This window comes from Centropristis striata, chromosome 14 (genome assembly GCF_030273125.1).
Source record: "Centropristis striata isolate RG_2023a ecotype Rhode Island chromosome 14, C.striata_1.0, whole genome shotgun sequence".
In the NCBI taxonomy this organism is placed as follows: Eukaryota; Metazoa; Chordata; class Actinopteri; order Perciformes; family Serranidae; genus Centropristis; species Centropristis striata.
Window position 1 is genome coordinate 26115494 of NC_081530.1, and position 27942 is coordinate 26143435.

Sequence of the window (27942 nt, forward strand, 5' to 3'; positions counted from 1 at the left end):
TTTTGGGTTGAACATATGATGTTTAATTCCAATAGTTACAAGGTAATGGGAAACACTAGGCCAGTGCCTCTAAACCTGAGGGCTGGGAGACTGACGGTCAGCTGGAGAATAAAGGGATGAGAGGGAAAAGAAAAAAAAAAGTTATTAGAAGTAACAATTATCTAACTGTCCTTCAATGTGTTTTCAATCTTTAGAACTCAAGTAGGATATTTAAAAAGAAAAAATGGCAAGGCAAAGTGATATTTAGCAATTTTTAAAATGAATCTTTAGGAAAAGTCAGTATGAAGAAGGCAACACAGAGCATAAAATCTGAACAAAAATTTACATTGAATGTAACCACAACTGGAGATTTCATTAACAACAGCTCATGTAACATCATACATCATAGCACTACTTTTTGTGCAGTCTGTCTGCTCCTAATCATTGCATTAAAACATATCGCAATACTTCAGTCTATCAATATATTTTCGACAGTATATCCCTATTTGGTTGCTTTAACTGCTCACAAATAATTCCCACTGAGGCCATGACCAGGCAAAAAATATTGGAAGCTTCTGCACTAGTCTGACTAATAATTTACCTCATGACACTCAGAAATTCACATCAGGCCTGTGATCCAATAAGCACATTTACTGACCCTCAAATCAAACTGTTGTTGACATTCACCACACTGTTCTTGGTTTTACTCTGCAAAGTTATCACGATAAATCAGTAAACCTGCTGTCTCCAAACAATCTGCCATCAGCTGTTTCAGATACATGGTGAGAAGAGAAAGGGCAAAACGTGTTGTCCTGTGACCTGTGTGGAGAATACCTGCCGTGACTTCAGTCCTCTCTCCTCCAGCACCCCAGGTGATTCACACTCTGAAAGGTCAACACGTCATTTGTCATTGTCAGATGTAGAAAGTGAGTCGAAAGTTGCACAGTTAGTGGTATGAAGAGATTTTGTATGCTGATGAGAAATGACAAGCTCCACTGGACTGTGATTATAAAGTCTGCAAATAAGAGTTTAGTACAGCAGCTATTGATTAGTCAGACTTCACCCCTCTCTGAACCCCTGTGTATTTACATGACCCTATAGATGAAAATACTTCTCTTCTCTCTTCTTTTTTTATTTGCTCTCATGCATCACGGCCATTAAACACTCACCAAGGACAACGATGGCAGCAGGGAGGGGGAGACTGAAAAGCTCCAGTAGCACTAGCATCAGATAAAATATTACCCTGTAAAGTAAACTGTGCAGTTATACTTTAACCTTAAGATGCAAGGAAGTGGAATGAAAAACATCTGGAAAAGGGGACAATCTGAAGCCTCAGAACTCAAAAAGGGGTGGAAAATATCCAGTAAATGTTCAGAAACTTTCCATGGAAAGTTAAGCTGGGGAATTTTGGAAATATTCAAAATAAAAATCCCTGACATTTCAACAGATTTGTCAAGTTTAAATTATTTAATTGAACAATTAATAATTTCATCAACCAACAAAAGCATGAATGTTGAGTTAAATATTACTCATCTGCCCTGACCACACCCATGTAAAAATGAAGTTAAGTGCTAGCTGGGCCCCCGCGACCCGAGTGCGGTAAGGAAAATAAATGAATGAGTTTCTAACTTTGACAATTCCTGGAAATTTGCAACTTTAGTTGAGAATAAGATTGATAAAAAACTCCTTTCTTCTTCTCTATACTATACTGTCTGGATCCCTGACACACATTCAAATGCATGAACATGTAGCCACAAACAGGGCTGAATGGGTCATGCACAGATGACCCAGTGAAATGTTGTTGAAGCACAAACAGGAAAACTATTAGTCCTGTCAGGAAACAGGTGAACAAGCTTATGGTATTATGATCTATTGCAGTGGAATAACATGGAAACAGTGCGGAGATGTTAAGCTCTTTGAAATGTGGAAACATGATTCTGTTGTCACACTGATCCGAAATGTAACTATAATACCAAACACAACTGCATTGATCTCTTGTTGAGAAATTTCCAACAAAAAATGGATTTTGCAGTGGGTGGTGACATGTAGAGCCCATGTCAGGGAAAAATAGAAAGAGAAAACAACAAAAAAACAAAGGCTTAGTGGTTACATTGAATACTGTGGATTTTGGATTTGCCTAATCTGTTGAATAGTTATGTTTTCCTGGAATCTTGTTTGAATAAGGCGTCCCTGGTATGTGGGGCATTTACAGCCTGTTTGATGATTTGAATTTTTTTTTTTCCAAGAAAAAATGTGATTCAGACATTTTCACAAACAATTATTCCCACTGTATCAGGTCTTACTGGAATCTGTTGCAAATGTCCTTTATGGATGTAGCCCAAAGCAATAGTCAATTAAACCTGATCGAGGCGTGGTTTGTGACCTACTTCTATCTGACTATACTATACCATGAGCTACTGTACATTTTGTTATTTCTGGATGAAAAGCTGCAGCAGGATTCAAAGCTAAAACCACGGTAAGGTTGTGGTCAATGTCAGTATAAAAGATGGAAAACAGCATAATTAAAAGACCAAGGCTGTAGTGATGACGCAGGCACGATCTATCAGCTATTTCCTTTCAATAAATCCTCTATTGTGAATGTCTTCACCTATGAAATCCAAACCAATTCTTAATGTCATAACAGATTCATATCATATCAAACATTTTGCACTGTTTGCTCCGTGTGTGTTTATTGGCCTGTACAGAACATTTCCTTTACGTCCTCTGTTCAACGTTTCCACCGACCTGCGCTGCTGCCATCAGTGTGGAATTACTCCACTGTTGCATGCTGAGAGCAAATGTCACTTTCTGTGCGCCTCTCACGGAAACATCTGCCAAATTTATGACTGACCCAGCTACTTCTGTGGCCAGTGTTTACTCCAAATGCCATAACCCAATAACAAATAATAAGAGTTCAATTTGGGACTCAATGTTCCACTTTAATTTCTAATAATTCAGACCAAACGGACTGATGTAAAGAATGTGGTGACCAGCAATGGCAAACCAATGTGTAATTTCTGGCCAAATGCTAAAAAAAAAAAAAAAAGGCAAGAATTGACATGGTTTACTCATTGCAGTGATGACACTGTACAAGATAGTCCTCAAACAAGTATAGTGAACTTTTCAAACGACTGTGTGGTCTGCGTCGTAGACAATGCAGCCTGCTAGCTTTTGGCTTTTTGGGCTTTTGTACAGTAAGGTCTTCAATATTACCATAAACACTGAGCAAGTAATCTCCACCCAGATGGGGATACACTGTCCAGGACCCATAAAATAAGATCTCCAACCTAAATGTTATAAAAGACAGTTTAAAACAGTAAATTAATGCATGTAAATGCTGGAAGCAAAGTATTTACGAGGGTGACGTGACTATCGGAAGTTACATAAAAACGTGATTCACAAAACGTGAGCCACGGAAGTTCTGTGATGTTTTAATCACATTGTTTACCTTTTTTCCCCAATTGGGACACAAACCCCATTCTGAAAGTCTGACCAGCTGTAGTAGTAGTTTGGATGTAGGCCTAGTTTTAGTTTTATTGTCTAGTTTACAGCTGTTAATTATCTACTAATAACAGTGTTGTTGTGGCTACTTCTTCGTTCTCTCTGAGAGCAGACTGGAAGCTACAGTTACTCACTTTCCACTCTTGAGGGACAAATGGTATTACAAAACAGTACGGGCCAGGCTAGGTGGTTAGCATGCTAATTTCAGTAGATGTCTCTGCAACACAATACAACTACATCTGTTACTTCTTCACACTCTGTTAGTAATGTTAGTTACTTTTTGTTTTACTAAAATTCTGGCCAAAACTTACACATTGCCCCTTTAAAGTTAGGCGCTTGGCTATGACATAAGAGACATACTGTACTTTAAAACTATGTAAAGCGTGTACAGTCCAGTCCAGTTACACAATGAGATAACGCTATAGATATGAGGCACAAAAGAGGGAGAGCATGTACTAAGTAAGCAAGCCTGTCCCATTCCTCTGCATGCCAAAGCCCTTGTTAACCCTTAAAGACATGTAACCTCCTGCTCTGGAGTTGAGCGTGGTATTATTTTTACATGAGTGCCTGTTTAAGTTTAGCACATGCAGAATCCAGAGTCTACTGAGAGTCCTCTCTTTCGATTAAATTCTAGTTCATCGCTTCAAACCTCCCGACAGAAAGCAGCGCTGCAGATTCCCTGATGGAGAAGATTCCTCTTCATCCTCGCTTCCTGAGCCACTCAGGTAGAAAACAAATGGAATTTTAAACTTCTTCTCATTTTAACTCATGCCAAGAAAAAAAGATCAAAGATTCTCAACAACTTCACCCACCCACTGCCATGTGCTTTTCACATCTGCTCGGCCCAATGACACAGTGCCAAGACAAACAGAGCCCACCTCTCCATGGCATCGTCAGCTGCTGGCTGGGTAGATACAGGGTCTAGTCATGTGCGTACGTGAGTGTGCATGCCTCTGGGAGGTTTTGTATGGGTGTAAACACCCTCCAAGTGCCAAGCTACACATTGTTCTCCATGCAGAGAATTTCCATCTTAAGTGTCATTAGCACATCTACTTTACCATGCTATTGTGAAGGGCTAGTATAAACCGCAAAGGACTTACATCCTCTGTGCATACCTGAAAAATATGAACATTTTAAAATGTAAAATGAAAGCACAATGACTGACTTATTTCAAAATTATAAAGTATAGCAGGTAACTTGTTTCTATTCTAAAATAAATACGTATCTAGTCTTAAGTCTATTGAAAACAAAAACAGTAAATCATAGAGTCATACAGAAGTATTGATGTTTGATGACTTCCATGTCCAAGTGTTCACCTGAAAAAATAAAAGCCAACAAAAGCATCTGCAATGCTAAACACTGAACCATTTTCTTGTGTTTTTTTTTTTTTTGGTGATTCTGCACATAGCTTCATAAAGGATGAGTAGTGAACATGGTAACAGTCAAATAAATGCTGTAAAAATATGTGCATATGAATATAATCTCTATAGGACTGTTGGCACAACAGGGCTGTGATCTGAATGCTAACACGAGTCCAGGCTGATCTGCCAAGGGAAGCCAATAAGGAAGTGCCTTAAACCTACATTCGCTCTAATAGCCAGCAGGGGGCAACTACACTGGTTGCAGAAAGAAGTCATATTGTATAGAAGTCTATGAGAATATCACCCTACTTTTTACTTGATGTATTACCTCAGTACACTTTTTCCTAATAAGTTAATGGTTTCAATCATAATTTAAGTCTTCTTCAATACAGCATGATGTTTATTTTGTAAATCATGGTCCCATTTAGAGTAAAATAGACAAAAAAACGAACTTCTTTTATATAATCTATGCACTTATCTGGTAACATACACAGTAGCAATGCAAACATGCTGATGTTTAGCAGGTATAATGTTTACCATGTTCATTGTCTTAGTAAAGCAATCAAGCATACTACGACTAATGTACTAAACACAAAGGACAAGTGAGGCTGATGTGAATGTCAATAGTTTTGAAGGTATTTGGTCAACAGTTATGGACTTGCTAATGATCATGATGATAGCACTAGAGGAAAAATATAAGTACCGATAAACAACTCAACCTAAGGGCAACATGTACTGAAATTTAGAAAAAAAGTTGTTGAGACAAATGTGAACAACAAGGGTGTCATGTGGCGAGTAACATAGTTTGTTGTTTTCATAGCAAAGGTTGTGGGAACCAGACTTTTATATGGGGCCGTTTCCAGACATTAAGTTAAACTTTGTACATTAGTTCACACCGGGAGAATGACTCATACCATACAGGCAGTAAAACCTGCATGTACACACAAAGATAACTTGTTGCACTTTCACCTACTTCCTACCTCAGTCTATAATTTAGACATAGACCTGAGACTCCACGGTGACAGCCTGACTCAGGATACATGGAGTACACAGCAGAGAGGAGGCCAAAACGTTCTTTTCTTATCTCTTTTATCGCCCTCAAACAGTTTAAAAGGCTGACCCTATTCAGCACCTTGTTATCAATACAGTTCAGTGTGACGTCCTCAAGCAGTTAAAGAGCAGTGGGTTTATAGTAGCCGCGTTACCTCATAGGTGCAGATTATTATGATCTTATCAGTTATATAATAATAAGGAACATGGTTTCACATGTGTGGACACAGTGCCGATCATGATTAAGAAACACACTTCAAGCTTTGTTCTATATTGTAAAACATGTTTTAGCAGAGAAAAGTAAAACATATTATTGTGAGACAGCACTTTAACTGAAATCAATTAACTTCCATCTGTTATTTCAGGTCAGTCAATTTGTTACAAATTCAATTCAATCAAATTACTTTTACTTCACTTGATGCCTTTATTTATATGGAAATGCAGACTGCACACAGAAGTGTCCTGATGAATAAACCCCATTCACTTTCAGTCTTTGTTTACAGGCTTGCAGATCAGGAAATGAGAGCATGCTTGTGGAAAAAGTTCATTTTCACAATTTTCATGCTTTCAGGAATAACTGCTTCCTGCATGGAGCGTATACAAAGAAAACCCAGTTGAAAACAATATAACTGAGCTGTAAAGGCAGTGACAAAGACACACATAAATATCACGGAGACAGCTTGTTGCCAGGACACACTTTAACTCACTCTGCTCTTGAAGCACCTGTTTTGCTCAGCTGTGCTGACACCTACTGGTCTCACTTTGTATTACAAGCTATAAATGCTGGGAAATTAATGCACATGAACTGTACTACTACTACTACTATATATATATATATATATATATATATATATATATATATATATATATATAGATATATATATATAGATATATATATATATATTATGTATATATTAGGGCCGGTACTCAATAAAAAAATTAATCTATTTAATTAGAGGCTTTGTAATTAATTAATCAAAATGAATCACATTTTAATCGCATATAAATATTGAGAGAAGTAATTTTTTTCACATGGATTTTTAGTATACCATTGAAATATTGTTTATTTTTGTTCAAGTCCAATAGACTAGTGCAATTTTTGTGTAGCAATAGAATATTTAGAAATATTTCATTTCAGAAATTCAGGTAGCCTATAGGTAGGTAGACCTTCTGTAGCCTATAATACTTTGGTTTTAGGGTCATATCTTGCACACAACCATGCTCTTATCGACGCTTCCATCCGTTAATTTTTTGTAACAAAATGTCCCATCATCCACGGGGCCAACCACATCGGTCTCATCAGCTTCTTCATTCATGTTCACTGTGGTTTGTTGTTGTCTGAAGTCATGAATGCTAGTTGGTGCTCCAGTATAATCAGTCCACCTGAAACTCATCCAGAGAGAAACGTTCCGCGGTGCAAAGATAAGTGCGATTAAAATGCGTCAATTTTTTTAATGCGTTAATTTTTGTGTAATTAATCTTAATCAACGCGTTAAAGTCCTGGCCCTAATATATATATATATATATATATATATATATATATATATACATATATACATATATATATATATGTATATATACACACATTTGCTTTATTGAATATAAAGCAGTAAATTATTGTGGTTTGAAGAATTCTTGATGCTTTGAAGATCCCCTTCTGCCCCCTTTAAGAAAAATGTTAATACTTTGCTTTGAATATTAATTTGTGTATGATGTTTTTTTTGTTTAGTTTATTTAAAAAAAAGAGAACATTCTGAACACCTGCTACTTCTACCTCATTAAAAAAATCCTGAATCTATGAATATGTAAATATTAAAGTGCTGTACACAAGATGTCTTTCACTTGACTGAAAGTCACTCAGTGTATGTGCTCTGGAGTATCTCCACATACATTTGTGTGTGAAGGGGATCTTTAATACTGTACATTATTCAATAATAGATCATGCCAGCATGGGCGGATTATGAGACAATGGGCCGCTGGGCACAGACGCAAAAGACCCCGTCATCTCTCCTACAGATGCAAGTAACACAAACAGACTATATAGTAGTCTGTTTTGTTGCTGTTTTTTGTTTCTTTGCAGTCACTTTGTTTTACAACCCTTCATAGCAGTTGTGAGTCTCTGTGTCTGTGCAGCTGTTTTGCATCTCTTTGTAGTTGTTTTGGTTTCTTTGTAATCTCTTTATGTTTCTTTGTGGTCATTTTGATGCTCTTCCTGGTCGGTACGTGTCTCTTTGACACTTCCTTCAGTTATTCATGCATGCATGTGATACGCTTGAAACACGTTATCAGACTATTTCCGACAGAGAGGATCCCAGTTGTTGCTACATGAAATGGTTAAACTAGACCAAAGCCTTTTCTTTTCTTTGTTATGCATAGTTGATGTATTATTAAAATGGAGCATAAGACAGATCAACAGATGCATAAACAATTTAAAAGAATGCATTTGATCACGAAAGATAAAAAAAAAATGTGCACAAAGAAACAACAAAGCATTGTATTCCCTACTACTCTATATCCACCATGACAGATAAATAACTTGTCTCCACATCGATCCCTCTTTCCTTTGCCGTCATCCTCCCTCTGTCTGTCTCCCCCTCTCTCTGACATCAGCTTAGAGAGCAATGCCACAACTGGACAGCAGGTGTGCTCTTAAGCACTGCAGCACACAAGCCACTGCAGTGCTACCATAACTGTGTGTGTAAGTGTGTGTGTGTATGCGTCAGGCGTGCCTGCCAGCTTGGCCACTGCTGCTCCTGCCACTCCATGAAGGAGAGGGGGGAGAAAGAGGACGCTGGAGGAGTGGAGGGAGAAAGAGAGCAAGGGGGATAGAGAGACAGAGAGAGAAAGAGGGTGAGAGAGAGAGTCCAGGCCCAAATAAAGCCATGGGGGCCGGGGCAGGGCTGGGCCCCCCTCTGCTATAAATACGCTGGCCGCCTGGAGGCTCGGGTTTGGTGGTTGGGGCTTGGGACCAACGACCACCACTGCAGCTGCAGCCTTCCTCAAGAGAGTCTCCTCCGTGTACTCCTCATCCTCATCAGCCTCATCCTGGTCATTCTGGGCAGCCAAGATGCCTCGCGTGGACTCAGACCTCAAGCTGGACTTTAAGGATGTCCTCTTTAGACCCAAGAGGAGCAGCCTGAAGAGTCGCTCAGAGGTGGGTGCAGTTAATTAGTCTGACAATTTAATCAAAATATAACATTAATTAACTATCAGACTGGGATATTTCTTGGGAGCAGCATAATCAGTTTACTGCTGTATTCAGGAAGTTCACTTACGCCAACGTCTCTATGGTGGGTGATGCAATAGAGATATGTTAACTATTTATACATGGGGGGTGGGGGGGGGGGTGTCAGCATTTTGCGGCCTTCTAACCCTATTAGCTGCACTCACATCCTCCTGATTAAAGATGTCAACATTTATTTACAGAGCAGCAGCAGCATCAAGGACATGATTAACCCAATAATCTCGAGAGAATGTCTCAATAAAGCTGCAAAGTGCACACTCACTGTAATCCTATATGTCTCCTTGTTGTCTTGCCTCCGGTAAGTGATTACTGCCTTTGTGCTTGAGCTAAATAGCTACCTTGAGTGAGCATGCAACAGTGAGGTGACCTTCTTAAAGGTGACAGAAAACCAAGCTAGCTAGCAACAATAACTGTCTGTAAGCAGAGGAAACAACTAAAGAAAAAGACAGTCAGGCAGTAAATAAAGAAGATTTTGATCAGAATGGATTTTGTCTTCCGTCACTGTCAATTAAAGCCATTATAACAGGCAACAGAGTATCTAGCTGCCAGTGATTTGGCTTTCGGAAACAGCACGATAATCACCTTGTTGTTTTATACTTGTCACTTGCTCAACTTTGCTATTTGTCACTAGATCAGGGACTGGTTCCGACCCAAGATCACGGTACCGGAGTGGTGGCACTAGATCTGGGTTGGAAGGTAGAAGTGGGTGGGAGTTGGCTTCTGAAGGGGTTGTGAGCAACATGAGACACAGGAGACTTCTCCGAAAATAGTTTAAAAATAGTACTGTGTGTTACAGTCAACCAGAACACATTCCATATAGCACAGAGGTATCAGGATAACATTACATATACACAAGGAGGCAGATAACAGCACAGAGACTTCATAGCAGCAGGCCAATATACTCTAGTCTATAATCAATAATGGTCCATACACTCCAAAAGCATCTGTTTGATTTATTGCTGTATTAAGCAGGTGCAGAAATCAAAGCTAAAATGGCTCTGATTTCTGGGAGCTAAGGATGTTTAATGGAGGGGAGGGTATATGAATATCAATGAAGATAAACTGCATCAATAACGCATGGAGAATGCAAATATGGCAAACATTATACAGTAAAAAAAAAGGCTACATCCAGAGCAAACAAAAATAGCACGGCATAAATCCTAAGAATGCTTCATAACAGAGATAATTGGATCCATGTGTCATACTTTGTCATGATTTACTGGCGACTAGACTGGAAATTCCTGCTGAGTCAGTGTGCTGTATTAAAAGAAGAGGACTGTATTGATTTGCTGCAGGATATGCACGACTGGACGCTCCTCTCCTCTCATACATACTCCTTTCACTACTTTCCTCTTTCTCCTGCCATTATGAGTTATAGCATCATTTTTGCTGTGGCAATGAAAATTTTTCCACCGTGAAGGTTATGGCACACTCTGTGCTGTTAGTCCATTTCCACATGCTGAAGATGTTTTGCATAATAAATGCCTTGGCAATACGGAAAGAAAAAAAAAAAGCTTTTAGCAATCTGAAACCGCTAAAGAGAATGGGATCCGTTTAAAGGATTTAAATCTGGATTTGGCTATGGAAGCCCTCAGAGGCAAGTGAGAAAAAAATTCTGGTCTGTCGGATCAAATTGTTTTCTACCCTGTTTTATAAATTAAGAACAGGTGTAAAAAGTTTTTCTCAGGAAATCTTTTTCTATCTTTTGTTATCTGTGAAAATTTTTTTAGCAGGTGAATTATTTTGTGCGTTTGTTGTTGTGATCCTCATTTCGGCCACAAGAGGGTGCAGTGCACTACTAATCCATATACTAAATATTACTAAAAGCATTCAAGTTTTCTTCCAGGTTTTAATTTCTCCATGCACTCTAAACACATGAATTGCTAACATACAATATCTTGTGTTAAGGGTGCAAGGAGAAAAAATAAATAAATCTAGATTTAGATGAAACATAGAAAACAGATCAGAATTCTCACTTGCCTCTCAGGTCTTCCGTACTTAACAATTCACTTTATTTTATTTGTACTTATTTGTTTATTTGACAGGGAAACTGTACAGCTTCTTAGCTGTACTAGCACTAGCAACAAGCTAATTTTCATCTTTAGTCCCTGGGCAGGAAACAAAGATAACAGAAAATGCACAATATAATTAAAGCGCAAGTAGTATAAAAGGTTGCAGAAAAATAGGAGAATAAAATACGATTAGGAGTCGTACAAATTTTCATACTTTACACTATAAAACTCTTTGTAACAATCTATCTACCAAATACAATATGTGTTACAATATACCTTTTCAAACTGACTTCTACAACTGGGCTAGCCGGCTAGGTAGCTACACTGTGACATTACAAGATAGTCACTACATAGCACAAGAAAGTGGTAGAAAATAACCACAAAGTCAATTTACTAACTCAATCATTTCCGTTAGCAAAGTGTGTCTCAAGTAGCCAACATTAGCTAGCCTTAGCCGCCACTGGCTAGTGGTCAAATTAGGCCATATAGCATCAGAACAGCAGAATGTGTTAATTTTAGCAAGGGCAGAGCAAGTGCTTATGATTTCAACTTTTCAATTGTAAGAAAACGTGTTAACTCTTCTTCATGACTCACTTTAAAAGGACCATATGTATACATGTAAACTCTACTAACAGCTAACAGTTCAGTGGTGAAGTCACGTTCACTCATTGGAATAAGATGTATTCATAGCAGATGTTGTTGTTTTTTTACTTGCATCAGTACAGACATACTTCCTGTAAAGGGGACAGCTAGTGTGTCACAAGGGGCCCTGCTTGTTTCATGTAGCTTATCACATTACAGCAGCACCAGCTAAGCTAACCACTGGGTCTAAATGATTCAGTGCATCCCCATTAAGACTCAGAACATGAGCCACATGAGATGCTCCATTTTCAAGAAATCTTCAATGTGCCTCAGTCAGCTTTTGAGAAAAAATAAAAATCTGTTGCATAAAACACTTCCTTAGTCGGCTATGATTAATGCTCATGTCCCATGTCTCGCCCCCCTCAGGTGGACCTTCAGAGGACCTTCACATTCCGCAACTCCAAACAGACCTACACCGGCATCCCCATCATCGCTGCCAACATGGACACCACGGGGACATTTGAGATGGCGCAGGTCCTCAGCAAAGTGAGTTAACACAGTTCATCCACAACGGATGAAAAATAAATAACAGCATCAATGTGTGTCATGTGTCATTCCACTGAGATTTCTTTGCAAGTAGTTGACATAGAAGCAAAATACCAGAAACAGGATGCTGCTATGAGGAGCCATGGGGAAAACATGATTGAAAAACCTTGTCTAGACATGTGCTAGATTGTGTTTCTGTCCTCTTTTGTAACAGTGAAATCACGCCTACAATTTGTTTATGAAACTTTATGAACTGATTGCTTTACTGCTCGGCCTGACAACATATTGTACCAGAAGAAAGACATTTTGTTATATCTAACATGAAGAGACTATAACTGTATAACCTGATAATTATTATTTCACTTTGATTTATTGGATCAACACTTTGAAGCCAAAATTATGGATTTTTTTAATTTAAAAATAAAAACATGCTCAATGAAGAAATTTAAACTTGCAATTGTGAACACAGGTTGCAAATAAAACATATGAGACTTAAAATGAGGATAACATCTAGTTCTGTTGTCTAAGTATATATGACTCAATTTCCAGTTTTACGTGGCCTATCATCATCAAACAGCCATTACATTAGAGGGAAGCAGGGGGCTCAACGTTGCGTAGTTTTTACGTTGAAGACGTCATGAAGATGTCATGTAATTTGATCACACCGGCATGATCCTCAACTCCAGATTAATAATTTCTGTAATCTCCTTTCCTTCTTTTCTCTGTAGCACACCCTCTTCACAGCCATTCATAAACACTACTCTGTCGAGGACTGGAAAAACTTTGCTGCTACTCATCCGGACTGCCTGGAGGTAATATCACAAAAGTTTGACCCTTTTCAAAGTAGGTTGTTCCTCATTAGGATGAGGAAAATTAATTACACACATTTTATGGCAGTTGTGTCTTTCCTCCCCAGCACGTAGCTGCCAGCTCAGGCAGCAGCGCTGCAGATCTAGAGAAGCTGTGTGCCATTTTGGAAGCCGTCCCCACCCTCAAGTACATCTGTCTGGATGTGGCCAACGGCTACTCTGAGTACTTTGTGGAGTTTGTCAAGACGGTCAGAGAAAAGTTCCCAAAGCACACCATCATGGTAAGAGAGGTGGTTCACAGTTATGGTATGTGGAAGATTATATTTTGGGGCTAATGCTCTCTGCCTCTGCAGGCTGGGAACGTGGTCACAGGGGAGATGGTGGAGGAGCTCATCCTCTCCGGAGCTGATATCATCAAAGTGGGCATCGGGCCAGGTGGGTGGCTCTGACTGTCTGAGTGTCTACTAACAGTCTGAGGAGGGTGCTCACACTCAATCACCACAAAACTGTCCAGATCTCACATACAAGCAAGCAAATACACACATCTGTCTCACACATCAGACTCATAAAGTCTCTGATGTACAGTGCTTCATTACGGCCACCTGTCAATGACGTCAGATCCCCTTTAGTGTCAGCATGTGGTTGTCTGCCAAAAGCTGTCATGAATTTTCTAATACACTTTTTTAGATTTGGGCCTTGGGTAAATTTTTAACTATGTATTTTAACGGGATGAAGGATTTAAGTCATCGACCATCTGGATCTTAATGTATCAGAGGAAGGAAGCTGAGTAAACATTAGCAGAAGCTGTCCACTGAACAGCATCAGAGAATCACTGGTTTTTAATGCAAAACTGCTCTGCTCAGTGGTTTTACTGGATCAAATCTGGAGGAAACCAACAGGCTAATTTAGCTCTTGGTAAAAAACAACAACAACAACAACAACAACAACAACAACAACTCCTGAATGATGAACAATGAAGGAGCTCTAACTGGAACAAGCTGACTGCAACGAAAACACAACAACTCCAAAGATCCAACACCACTGCACAATGTCACCAAACTCTTTTGTTATTCATTTGTTTGGAAGACCCCTAGCCATATTGTGTGTTTGATGCAGCAATCACATTAGGAAACCACTATAAAGTTACAATTTAACAAGAAGAAAACAACTCTTAAATGCTTCTATTAAATGACTTCCTCCATACGAGATATAAACTCTTGACACAGCACCACATCTGAAAGACAACAGGTTTCTATAGCTACAGCAACAGCACACAGACAGGAAGGGTTACATGAAGACGGACATCTCTAATGTGTGCACTGTGAACTGTGTGTTGCAGGGTCCGTGTGCACGACTAGGATCAAGACCGGAGTGGGCTACCCACAGCTCAGTGCTGTAATAGAGTGTGCAGACTCAGCCCATGGACTCAAAGGACACATCATCTCTGTAAGTCCCAGAAGTACTGTAGTCTAGAGTATACAGTACTTGTCCATGCTATCTTCCACTCTGTGGATTGGAAGCTACACATGGCTTGGTGGCCATCAGACCAACATAAATGTAATTAACTATAGACAAGTTTTTACAAGGCAGTCCTTGTAAATGTAACAAATAATACAAGTAAAGCTAATAAAGTTCAATTAAATGTGAATAGGAACTGAGTTGGCAATTACGTCACTATCTGGCAAAAATTAACATATCCATTGATCAAATAATCATCTAGCGATATTCTCAATAGCTTTAAATGTTCCTTGACCCTGAAAATGTCTATTTTCACACCAAGATTGACCTTCTAAGTGGCTTGGAAGTTATATTGGTTCTCATAGACTTTATATGGCTGCCATCTCCGATCCTCAATCTTGATGAAGTGGCTCCCATCAAAATTGATACCTATGGTGATAGAGAGCATGTGGAAAAAATGTGGTGCTTTTGTCCGACGTGTCCACATTCTTCTCAAATCTGGTAATATAATTAACTACAGACAAGTTAGGACAAAGGCAATCCTTGAGAGGCCTGTCATAGATGCATTGCTGCAAAATGGTAAGAGTCAGTGTTATAATTGTCACTGTGGATAGTAAGGGACTCAACAAAAGCACTTATTTTGGGCATTTTTGCTTTAAAATGTATAACTTATAGTGAGCTGTTGCATAAAGGTTCTTATTGATAATAATACTGCCACTAGAGGGCATCCTCAGTCTTCCAAGACTGGTCGAATAATAAAATGACCATTTAGACCTGATCATTGTGGAGCCATATTACTGACACGTACGTTTCTTCTGTTCAGGATGGCGGCTGCAGTTGCCCAGGAGATGTAGCGAAGGCCTTTGGTGAGTACTCAAATGTCTCACATGTTGGTTCATTTATACGCCTGTGCTGCACTCTTCGACAGATCTGACCGTGACTTCTGTGCCTTTGCTCTCCAGGTGCAGGGGCTGACTTTGTAATGATGGGAGGAATGCTGGCGGGCCACGACCAGTGCACCGGAGAGGTCATCGAGAAGAACGGCAAGAAATACAAACTGTTCTACGGCATGAGCTCCGACACAGCCATGAAGAAATATGTAGGAGGAGTTGCTGAGTACAGGTTAGAGACTGATATCAGTTTTCATTACTGAGCTCACACATTAGTTCCATCAGTGGTGGCAATCAAGATGCTTCTAAGGATTCCTATTCTCCTTGATATGAGTTTTTGTAGGTTTTAAGTGTACACTGTAACAAATTGCTGTAAGAAAACAGCCAAATTGTGACAGTAACATACTGTTTTCCATTAAAAAGGTATTATACTGTAGAAAACAATGCATTCTGGGCAATATTTGTAGGTAGCTTGTCGTTTCCCATAAAATATATGATATATGTGATATTTTCTAAGTCTACACATTTTTTAATGGCTCTATTTTACTTTACTAACTCATTCAGAATGTGGTATATTAAAATGACTGAGGTTACAGTGAAGACAGCGCTTAATTCGTAGTAATTGGCTTTCAGACAGTAATATGCTCTATTTACAAAATATGACTGCATTGTATACTGCAACAATATTGTAACAAGCTTCAGCACTATACTGTGTTTTAGTCTACTGTAAAAATCAATGAAATGCAGGATTTTACTTTAATTCAGTATGTGGTTTTTATCACAGTACCATAGTGTAAAGTAAATAACAGTAAGGGAACTGTGTTAATTTACAAGACAATTGTTTACAGTGTAATGACTCAGATATAGAAGCCCAGTTCTGCCAACCAACTCTGATAAACTAAATAAGAGATTTTTTTTATTTATTTCAAGACCAACTCATTACTTCAAGATAAGTAAATATTTTATGTATATTTAAAAGGTTGATGGACATTGATGGAAATAGGCTTCCATACTCTACTACAAATGATCCTTATTCTAATTATCCCTCTCCTCTCTCTGCTCTCAGGGCGTCTGAGGGGCGGACGGTGGAGGTTCCCTACAGAGGAGATGTGGAGAACACCATCCGTGACGTGCTGGGAGGCCTCCGCTCCACCTGCACCTACGTGGGCGCCGCTAAGCTCAAAGAGCTGAGCAGGAGAACCACCTTTATACGTGTCACACAACAGTCCAGCCAAATGTTCATTTCGTAGACTGTACACACGTCCACTCACACACACACAGGCTACGTAATATGCATTGTGAAATAGGCCAGAGTTGTAACACGTACAGGAGAAAGATACACATATCTACATGATCACCCAACCTGTTTTTCTCAGGATATCTATTAGTTTCCTGCAGGTTGTGATTAAAAGAAACTTGAAACACTCTCCCAGAAGAACCACAGTGCTCTAATCAACTTTATCCTAGAGAGAGTGCGTTTACATGCTTAGCGACACTATAACATGCTACTGAATGTACCAGATTTTTATTTTCCACTGGGCGCGAGACAGCAAGACTACTGAGAAATGCATACTTCAGATCTGATATTTCAAAAAACTCCTTTAACTTGTGTACATGCAGGAGTGGTGATATTTTAAGATGAAATAAACAAGATTGTGAGCTACGTGCATGTAAACACACTCAGCAGGAGGAGGCTGATACCGTGCTGAGATCATTTGGGGAAAATTTGCTCCACTGTATGTTGGAATGAATATGTAAATCAATATGCAAGATTCAGAGACGTCCCCCTTTAACTGTCACTGGAGAAATCATGCCGCAATAAATGCATGCAGGACCCTCTGCTAATTTCCTCAGTGGTGTTGATCATTCTATGAATCATATTCCTGACAGGCAGCACAATGTGCATGTATTTAGTTTGTGTGAGGAGCCACCAGAACATGATGACCTCTGGATTTATTTATAAATCAGTCACCTTTAAGTCTTCTTAATTGACTCCACTGTGCCTGACTTTTTTAATCAAGGATGCCCTAGTGTGGCTTCTACTGTATTGAAGCTCTAATACTTTAAGCAATGAACTTCAGGGAAAATTCATGTAAAGAAATGACAAGATAAAACACCATCAAATTCTAAAATACAAACTGTAAAAGCAGCACTAAAACAGTTTAATTGTTTTTATGAAGAAGGTAGAAAATGGTTTAAATAAACCAAAATGACATGAGAATGATCAGTGTGATTTTTGTTTTGGTTTAGAGGTTTTTTTAATTTAAACGTAAGGATTTTGGGACAATACAAGACATTTTTTTCTATCTATAGATCTTATACAACTCAATTGGAGTTAAGACCACTCATTACCAACATATTTTTGATAGCCTGCATTGATAGCTGGTACTTTATTTCATTGAGATGTGATGATATGTAGCCTTCTTTGAAAAGCCATAATATATATATATATATATATATATATATATATATATATATATATATATATATTAAGGTCACAATTTGATTCAGTTCTCAATTTAAACTTAGAGCCTGTGCCATTGTTAGAATATTGAGTCTTGATTCGTGAAGACAAACAGATCATTTTTTTTTACGCCCTGACTGTCAGTCACATCTTCAAATGATTCTTTAAGAAGAAAGGCTAAATGGTAAATTGTGATATAACTGCCAAATTTTCTGGAATGTACCTATGCCCATATGGTTACATTTTTGATCTCTCAATCCAGATTTTGATTAGGATAATTAGGATTTGAAATCTTATTTTGATTTGTCCATGGATCAAACACGAAATATAAACTACATTTTTTTTTTTTACAAACATTTGAGGGTCAGCAGATGTCTCCATTGACTTGATGATGATTTGCTAGAACAGTGCTGTTTAACAGATGTACATAATAATAATATTGTTGATGGGACTATTCTATCCTATCATTTATATAGGTCTTAATATCTGCTGTGAAGAGATGGAAAGAGTTCTCCAATATTAAAACTCAGGTAAAAGTAAAGGCATTTTACTCAAGACAAAATATTATAGGCCTACTGAGTAAATGTTGCTGCGTTTCATTTTAAATGACACTTTGCTGCTTGTGTGCACTACTGGTCTATCTATTATAACCAACCACCTTCCCCTATATATTATAGTCTTAATAGAATTAACAAAAAGGGACAACACTCGGACATTTAAACAATGACTGACAACCAACACAACATAACATAATCTCACACTTCTTACAGAATCAGCAGCAGAAGAAAACATCACAAAGCAACAACACAGATGTGTACAAACAATATCAACTCCACAGCAGCTGCAGCCACGATCATGTTCACAAAAAAAAATGTCTACAGTTTGTACACACACACACGCACACCCACACAGGACGTTGCATGCTACAGTACGTTGCTAGGCAACACATTTTGTGTTCAGTGAGTTTGTTAATGTACGCACCTGTCTGACGTCATTGAAACGCACCAGTCCTTCTCAGTCTGCTCCAGGTCCAACTTCTATGTCCGGTCCCATCAGGCTGTTTGTCCAAAGTTTTATAAAAGTGTCGAGCTGAATGAGTCTCTGCAGACACACCAGGGGTATTGTTTCACACCTCACTGAAGGTAAAATTTGCCGCTGGAGGATCCACCATTAGCATGTTAGTGTTTAGCACGAGCTGGACCCAGCATCCACCGGTTGTGTGGGTGTGTTTGATTATGTGGCATGCTCCCCGGGAGGTGCTTAAATCACTGCTTTACTAAGGTAACGTTAGATGCCAACTTTTTTAAAATTACGTCAAGGTACAATAATTATAAGCTTAATTTACTATTTACTACTTTACTATGATACATAATTGAACAGTGACCAGTTGTATTTACAAATATTTAGAATATGATTCTTAAAGAGCATGTTTTGTACTTACTGGAATGATTGTGAAAACTTTGCTTTTCAAATCATTTTGTATTAAAATCAGTGTTTTGTTTTCGTGATGGTAATGACATTTTGCTCTGACAACTTTGAAAAAATTATAAAAATATCACAATCATCATGAAATACAATCAAAGCTATGCTAAGATCTTTGTTCCAGACCAATTGATAAACTTTTTGAAATAGAAAAAACAGAGATTAAAAAACATTATTTTTTCAAAATTTGGGGACAGAAAAACTCCCTTAATTGAATAATCACCCAACTACAAAATTTCCTCTGGGGAACTTCTGAAAGGGCCACGGGGGCTACTGCCGGTGTGTGTACGCTATGATGAGATTCTTCAGAGATTTCAAACAATTCATACTAATAATGTTATGATACTATATTATATACAAGGAGCACACCTACAACAAGCATTCCTTTTCAAGTATTTCTTTATACCGCAACCTATGCCCTTTAACCTCAAAAAAGTGTGTGTGTGTGTGTGTGTGTGTGTGTGTGTGAAACGTGTATCTGGAGGAGTAACAAATCATTTATGTTATTAGTTCACACTTCATGGATTATCGAATAAGGAAATAACGTAAAAGCTTATTTCTGGACCACGTATTTGCTCAGCCTTTTCTTTCTTTCTTTCATTTAAAAAAAATAAAAATCAAACTGGTTCTAAGATACAAACATTTGCATTTTGCTGAATGCCCCTGTAGTATTTCTGCCACATTTACAACCTAGGGAGTGGTGCATTAGCTGTTGTATTAGCTGTAAATTCTATTTGTGTGTTGTTATTGAAATAAGTGGAGTGTGGCACTATAGAGAAGGATGCACTTAAACTAAATTAATGTAACAGGTGCCAATTGACAAATCTGACGGGAATGATCAGACATATAATTCATATAATATTTTACTGTATAATGAAACAAGGAAAATATAAAACCTCTTAGTTTTTCATTTTGAATATTTTATTGCACTGAAGCAACCATATTAGTTGTCAACCAGGCCAGAGATTTTTTGACACAAATTATCTATATCATTAATTTCCTTCTGCAATTTAAGATGCCATATTGAAATATCTGCTAGATCTCTTACAATAACAGTGGCTTTGGTACAGTAATATGTATTCTATATTTCCTCTGCTGTTATTAGTGGACATTAAAGTTAAGCTGTCAAAGACAACCAGAGCAGGAGGACTATCTGAAGTGCAGCACTCCTTTGAGCTGACTGAGCAGTGTCTATATCACTGCAGGTAGTGGGGGTGTCATGCAGCCTATTGTACACTAGAGGGGGCTATTTTCTGCTCAATGTAATAAGCACCAGGCCAAACCAGTGGAGGAATAATTTCCCATCTAATGAGAGATAAGGTTTAAATGCAGTGTTTGCGTTGAGAGTAGGTATCTATATAAAATTGTAGTGTTGTGTGAGGGTATACAGGGTGTGTGTTCGTGCTGGTATTCAAATAAAGACACAGGTTGCCCATTTATTCCAGATATGTCAAGGTTTCATTTTCTTTTTCAAAGAGGTGCATTTGTACAGATGTCAAATACATACACCAACAGGGTTTCTCCATTGCTATAGAGGAAAAGGGTGGTGAGACACAGGGACTTGGTGAGTACAATATAGTACAAACAAGTTGGCTGGGAACTGCTTCGGCCCCTGCAGGCCAGACTGTCCGAGCAGGTCTGTGCTGATGTCCACTTCTCTGCTACTGTCACATGGGCCAAAAAGTTTCAGTTCAGTACTTGGTGTCGCAGGTTAGCAGAGAGACATCGAAACAGACTGGTTGCTAGCCTCAGGGCTGAGTGTTCAGAACGGGGGAGGAATCAACTGAGCCACAGCTGACAGATAAGCTCCGCCCCCCTCCGTGGCAGTGGGCAGGGTCAGAGGTCACGAACCATACAGCCTGTCCCCTGCTGAAGTGTTTGTCGCCTTGCACAGAGCGGCCCAACAAAGACGTTCAGTACACTGAAGAGTAATCCAAGCCATCTCCAGCATAATACACAGAATATCATAATAATAATTCATAGTTAATTGTCAATAATGACATTTGTTAATCATATCAAATTATATGTAATACATTTACATATCTTATAACCCATATGAAACAGCCCACTATGTAAATTGATTGGGGTGAAACTAAACTGTTAAGTGGGCCTCTACAAGTTTTTTTTTTTTCTTTCTGCCTGAGTTGGTTATCCAGCGCTATGGACATTGACGAGACGTCATACAAAAAAAAAAAAAAGAATGAAAACAAAAGGAATCCTGATCGAATTCTGTTCACTTTTAAAACACGACAAAGTGCCAAAAACACATCCTTTTTGCAAAATGAAAGTACAAACATCAAGAAACAAAGAGCACACATGCCTTTTTTTCTGATCGAAAAGTCAAAGCTCACACACCAACATTCATTTTATTTGTAAAATTGTGCAAGAAGCCAATTAAAAAAAAGACATTAGCAGTGTTCCTCCAGTGAGGAAGCTTGTCATAAAAACTCAAAAATGACACATTCTCTACATAAGTCCCCTGACATTATATTGAGTGCTACAAGGAGACCAAAAACACAGAAAAAGCTCCTGCACCAAAGATAATGCAAACAATGCAAAGGTTTGTACGCACCGTTTTCACCCCGCACGACCAAACCGAGCTGTGACCAACATGTCTGCCAAATTAGGTCTCAAAGTGTGAACAAAACAAAACCAAATTAACGGCACAGCTGCGTTGGCGTAGGGTGGAAATAGATTCCAAACAAACCCAGACACAACAAAAGAAGGGATGCATTCCATGAGAAAAGGTTTTCCTAGTAGAAAAGAACCAAGGAACCACCTAACACCTCGGCCCGTTGGACCCAAGAACGCGCCGGGCGCCAAGCGAGATGGAGCACAGACAGATAAACACAAGGTTACGGCAAGGTGATGTGCAAAAACTTAAACTGAGCCATCTCTCTTTTTCATCCTTATTCACCCCCTTTTTTAATCATTCTCATTCTCTCTGTCTGTTTTGAATGAATGTTATCCCTAGGGAAGGTATCGGTCTGAGACAGAGGGGTTAGACCAAGCCCGTCCTAGGATTAGAAAGTGCTGAAACATTATCAAGTCTTTTACATCTACTTACATGTGCATCTCTGTTGGTTGGTTGTTGTTTTTTTTTTCCTTTTTCTATTTTTTCTTTTTTTTACAAAAAGTGGTCCCCACTAAGCAATGAGGTTTCTTTTTTTTCTGCGGGTCTCACCATGAACCGTCGAGGGTCAGGGTTTACGATCTCACAGACGATTAGAGCAGGAAAACACTCTGTTACACACACTCATGTGTCACACACTCAAACCCTCATTAACACAATTGAACACCAGGTGTACATAAGCACGCATACTACACGCATGACACATGGTGAAGACAGACAGACACACACACACACACACACACACACACCAAGGACACACATGCTCAAATTTAGGAAGGCCGCGAGGACAAGGGGAAAAGAGAGGTACGGACAAACTCTCTTCACAAACATCCTGACTCTTGTTCTACAGATGTGACACACACACATCAACAGACAGTAAAATACACAAGCCATTTACAAGGATGAGACACTGGAGTATGCTACATACACTTGGCACAGCAAAGGGGGGGGGAACAAAATGTAAGTATTGCACATTGTGGTACATTTCAAGGGGATTAAAAACTGAAATTAAAACTACACCGAACCCTCAAAAAAAGTTGAAATCTTGCTGTGATGTGCCGTTCCCTCTTCTGCATTCAGAATGTGTCTACATTTCAGATTGCTTTGTTCCACAGTCTATTATTAAGAAGCATGCATTTCCACTGAAGTACAAACACAATGACCTTTATTAATAAGCTAATAGTGAAAAGGAGACCGAATATCAAAAGGTGATGTTAGGAGGGGATCAGGCAGCCCAGGCCAGCCCTGCTTTGTCCCGGCCAGGCCACACTGAAAGGTAGCTAACGGTTGTTGAGGGTTAATCGATTGCTTTTTGCGAGGCTGGCTGGCTATGATTAGGTACCTGAAACGAAGTTAACGAGGTCACTACGGGAATCGTGGCAACGAGGCAGACCTGGGCCGAGTCGAAACGTCTGCTGGTTACTTCAGGTGCATAGTGTGATCACCTGCAGCGTGACAACAGAGTTTATGACTCTGACCAGCTGGACAGCGGAGGTTTTGGGGTCAATTACTGCATATATGAGACACATCCCTGAAAGACTAGCAACTGGTGCTGCAACTGCAATTTTGTTACGATTTAATGTACTTTATGATAAGGAGGTGTTCAGGTAAATCGAAAAGCATTTTTTAGTATATGGCAAGATTGTATTTCCTCTACGGGAAGCAAGCAGGAATTGTTTTGGTTGCAATGTGAGACGATTTTTATTAAATGTTTATTGCAGAAGATTTGAGTGGAATTTATGTGAATGAGAGTGTGTGTGTATGTGTGTGTGTGTGTGTGTGTGTGTGTGTGTGTGTGTTGAACCCATACACAAGGAGAGTGCCTGAATAATCGTACTATTGCTTTCTGAAAGTAACCAAAGCAACATCACTTGGCTTTGGCTAAAAATGTTTTAACCTGACTGACAGTAAAAGTTTGGATGGTCTGAGTGGCTGTTTATTCTGCTTTTTCATTAGTTGGTAAGGGGGTTGGACAAAAATAACGTAAGTGTACATTTACAGAATACACAGATTGCAAAACATGCACACACCGTACTACTACTAATAATTGTGATGTTTCAATAGGAAAAGGAAGAAATTAAAATGTTCTGCTGTGGTGGCGTTGATCTGAGAAACCCTGTTTTATTATAAAAAAATAAAGCATTTTCAAATCTCATATGGGGTCTACTCATTCACTCACCGTCACCATCCATCTGCCGGTTTACTCAACCACTCCTCATCCATCTGAGCACACATCCATACTGCGGTCACCCTGGTAAACTCCCACCACCTGAAACAGCGCTACCCCACACGGTTAAACCTCAGTGGGATGGAAACACGACTGATACACGTTTTAGAGACAATGCCAACTAAAAACTATTCTGTAATAAAGTACAGAGGCTGAGCAGAGAGCTCAACAGAAATGCCTGCAGGAAGCCAGCTGATCATACTGTATTATGACATGCAGCATGAGAGGAACATCCATGTTGAATGGCGCCATACAATCAGAATATATTCAACCCCAGATCATATGTTTCTACTATCACTGACAGATTTAAAAACAACCAATTTCATTTTTCCTTTTCTCAAATTGTTGCTGTCAGACGGAAACCTTGTATGTCCAAAACTGTTACTGAAAACAAATTTAAAAACATTTTACTGAGCTATTTATCTCAAATTAAGTTAAATGACAGTTTAAAGTCTAAAGGAGTTACAACATTTAGTCACAAGCCCTTTTTTTATTCTTTTAATTGGTTAAATATCTGTAAAAACCCAAAGACACAAAATAATGGTGACCAATAGTATTGATTTACAGCCCGAAGTAGATAATATGTCAAAATTTAAATATAAAGCATCACTGTATTTCAGTTGCACTGATGTTTGGAATAAAAGCTGAAAAAGCTCTGAATGTTGGGCCAACCAAGCAGGCATATCTGCTGAGTTAACTGCTGCATCTTAGCAAAATTGGGTTCAAGCTGGCTGAAAGCACAGGCCGTGTTCAAAACTGAACCCTAGTCCCTACACTCTGGTTTCAACAGCAGGAAAAATGGACAAAAAAGTCTGAATTTTCCTTCAGATACACTAGAAATGGCATATCTTCAACTTAAGTCAGTAAATTCAGTAGGCAGGCACGTGTAAAAAATAATTTTACAACTGCGGTTAGGTTTGCAAAAACTCAAATGTAATTTGACCTTAACTGCGTTGATGAAGAAACTGTTTCCTCTACAATGTGACAAGTGCCTGTTGAGGAACAAAAACCCTGGTCTCCTCCAGTGTGTCACGTGGTCTAGGGCTCATTTCAGGACAGGGCGGTTCAGAAATCATGTCTCCACCCTTCTCCCTCCTCCTGATGTGCAAATTGCAAGATTCTATTAAGTACGAAGTAGAAACACTGGACATTTAGCATTGTCTATATATCAAATGAATATAACCTTTTTCCTATACACAGTATACATACACTCATACACAAACTCACACACATACGCAAACACACCACAGAGCACTCTCTACAACTGTACTGTTAGCAGTCAGCATTAATCCAATGTCAGTCAACTAGTTTCTTTGCAGTAGGGACAGTCTGCATCCATCTCAATACAGTACATATTATAGGTTTCAGGGATGGTCTGTACTGTTCTGTGTTTGAGTAAGCGTGTGTGTGTGTGTCTGTGTGTGTGTGTGTGTATGGACAGACACAGACCAGCATCATGCACATTCTAGCACACATATTACAAATATATGACACCCTTCTGTGGCTTCCAATCAATGCTCTCAGTCGAGTACAGAACATTATTGGGATATTTTAAAAGCCTTGTTAATCCTTATGCCAGATCCCAAACTTTCAAAACACATTCCGATACTTTCCCCTAACTTTTGCATGGCTGGTTAACTGTACAAAACCATCTACTTCCTTTTGTCAACATCAATTTTTTTTCTCTAACCACCTACTACTTGGAATTGTTCTCCAATATCACGATCATCCCTTTCTTTGTGATCCCATGGCACATCCGCTCCCACGTTACCAAACCACCCCTTCACTTTTCCAAAAGCTTCACCTTTCCAAAGTGCTGTTGCTACTTTCTACCCTTGTCTTAATAAAAAAAAATCTAAAAACATACAGTACTGCGTAAATAAAGAGACAACAAAAATTTTGCCGGCTGTATGGTGAGTGTGACAGGTGTGTTAAGTGCTTTTGAAACATCCTGACCCTCTCAGAACTGACATGCAGATTCTCTCGGTTCCTCTCACACAGCCTTTCTCCGTAAAAAAATATAAAGTAATTCATCAAAAAACAATGAGGATTGTATGCAGTATTCCTCTTAACATTTTCTTGAAGTGAAGTTCGCCAACCCAGTGTGTTTGCACTTGTATGTATTAGGTTAGGGCATCTCACATTTATACATTAACAATGACCCACCTATAGGTTCAATCTAAATGACCCCTGATTAAGGTTTTTCGACAATCATTGAAAACAACTATCAGGTGAGATAGAAGACGAGGGCTTCATGAAAAAACAAGTGAAAATGCTCAAGATGAAAGTAAAGACTCCACTATCATGAAACTGAACAAAGTAAGTGTTGTTCCCTCTCTTTTGTGCGGCACACTGGCACCACTTGATGACATCACCGGTCAAGTCTGGCACACCCTGATGACACTGTGAATAACAAACAGTACGTTTATAGTAGAGACATAGAGAGGGTGTTTTTTCCAACTCCAAATCTGATTCAGAAAATGAATCATGCCATGATTAAACCCATAAATCCTTCATGCTCTGGATCAGCTGACTCTCTCTGTGGCCCAGTGTAAAACCACTGGCGCTGCAAGAGGTGGTGGGAAAGTGTTTTCATCCAGGCGACCTCACGAGCAGTGCGCAGGGAGTGAAATCACCGTTACTGTGAGCTAATTCAATCAGAAATTTACATAAGGTTTCATGTGTAGCCAGCCAAGAAGAGCCATCAAGCTTTGCTCCTGTGTGCCACACAGCCACCAATAAACATCTAGCACTCCTCACCGTAAGTCATCTCATGAAAACCACCAAAACGGCACCATTTGCTTGTGTGATATCAAATCCATCTATAAAAAAATGTGTTATTACCTACATGGACTTAATGTAAGGTGATACCATGTAGGGTAAATTTACCTCTACAGTACAGTATTCAAGATAGAAAAATAAAAACAGAAAACCAAGACAAATGAAACATTAATGTGGGCATTCATGTTTTTTTGTAAAATCCTTTTACGTTTTTTTTCAAATCCCAATGGTTATTGAACAGTCCTGCTAGCCTTCACTTGCCAATATTTGACCTTCCCTCGATGCTGACTTTCACCTCATGAGGGATGAAGGAAGGTTTGGGCAGGGTCAGGGGCGGCTCCTCCTCCGATTTTTCTACTTGTCGACCTTCAGGAGCGGACCATCTCCGCTTCCTGCCTCCTGATGGCTTACTGACGGCAGCTTCTGCGCTGCCGGCAACCTGACCTTTAGAAACTGACCCTCTCTCCCCAAACATGAGATCCCCGTTTTCCACATTGGTACTTCCTCCACTGCCATTCCCACTTCCACCCCTCCCTCGCTGGCTGATGCCGTTCTCCCGCTCGCTGTGCCTGGAGCCTCCTCCGCTGCAGCTCTGGGGAGCGTCTGAGACAGCTCTGGGGGGTTTCAGGTGCCCGTGGCTGGAGGCTGGGACGGAGGCAGGGGTGGCCAGCTCCAGGGGCTGAGTCTTCTTCAGGGATCCGTTCTTCAGGTTCTTGAGGGTGAGTGAGATACAAACGTCGCCCACAGAGAGCTTGGTGCAAGGCAGCTCAAGAAGCTGGGTGGTCCGGTCTGGGCAGCATGAAGACCAGCCTTGGCCGAAGACGAAAAAGGGGTACTCCACCAAGACTTCCACACTCACCTGGAGGAGAAGGGATGGTGGAAAGACACATTAACACAAAGACACTTCGAAACAAAACTTTTTTA

The 27942-nt window shown here is 39.4% G+C and overlaps 2 protein-coding genes and 1 long non-coding RNA gene across 4 annotated transcripts in view; 1 reads left to right on the plus strand and 2 right to left on the minus strand.

Moving 5' to 3' along the window:
- Positions 1-27: 27 nt before the first annotated feature.
- Positions 28-19018, minus strand: LOC131985162 (uncharacterized). The gene is made up of 3 exons (XR_009395614.1): positions 18878-19018; positions 814-863; positions 28-101 (listed from the first exon to the last, which is right to left on the minus strand). It is a non-coding gene; the product is annotated as an uncharacterized LOC131985162 (long non-coding RNA).
- Positions 8751-17281, plus strand: gmpr (guanosine monophosphate reductase). The gene is made up of 9 exons (XM_059350215.1): positions 8751-9045; positions 12156-12275; positions 13004-13087; positions 13192-13365; positions 13438-13519; positions 14424-14530; positions 15366-15408; positions 15505-15664; positions 16499-17281. The coding sequence occupies exons 1-9, from the start codon at positions 8959-8961 to the stop codon at positions 16680-16682; spliced, it is 1041 nt and encodes a 346-aa protein (XP_059206198.1). The 5' UTR covers positions 8751-8958; the 3' UTR covers positions 16683-17281.
- A 1805-nt stretch (positions 19019-20823) lies between the features above and the next one.
- atxn1a (ataxin 1a) overlaps positions 20824-27942 on the minus strand; it is a 113674-nt gene continuing 106555 nt past the window's right edge. For both annotated transcript variants that reach the window (XM_059350777.1, XM_059350778.1), the window contains one exon: positions 20824-27877. In XM_059350777.1, the coding sequence (XP_059206760.1) occupies positions 27272-27877 (606 nt within the window). In that variant the 3' untranslated portion in view covers positions 20824-27271. The remainder of the gene's footprint in view (positions 27878-27942) is intronic.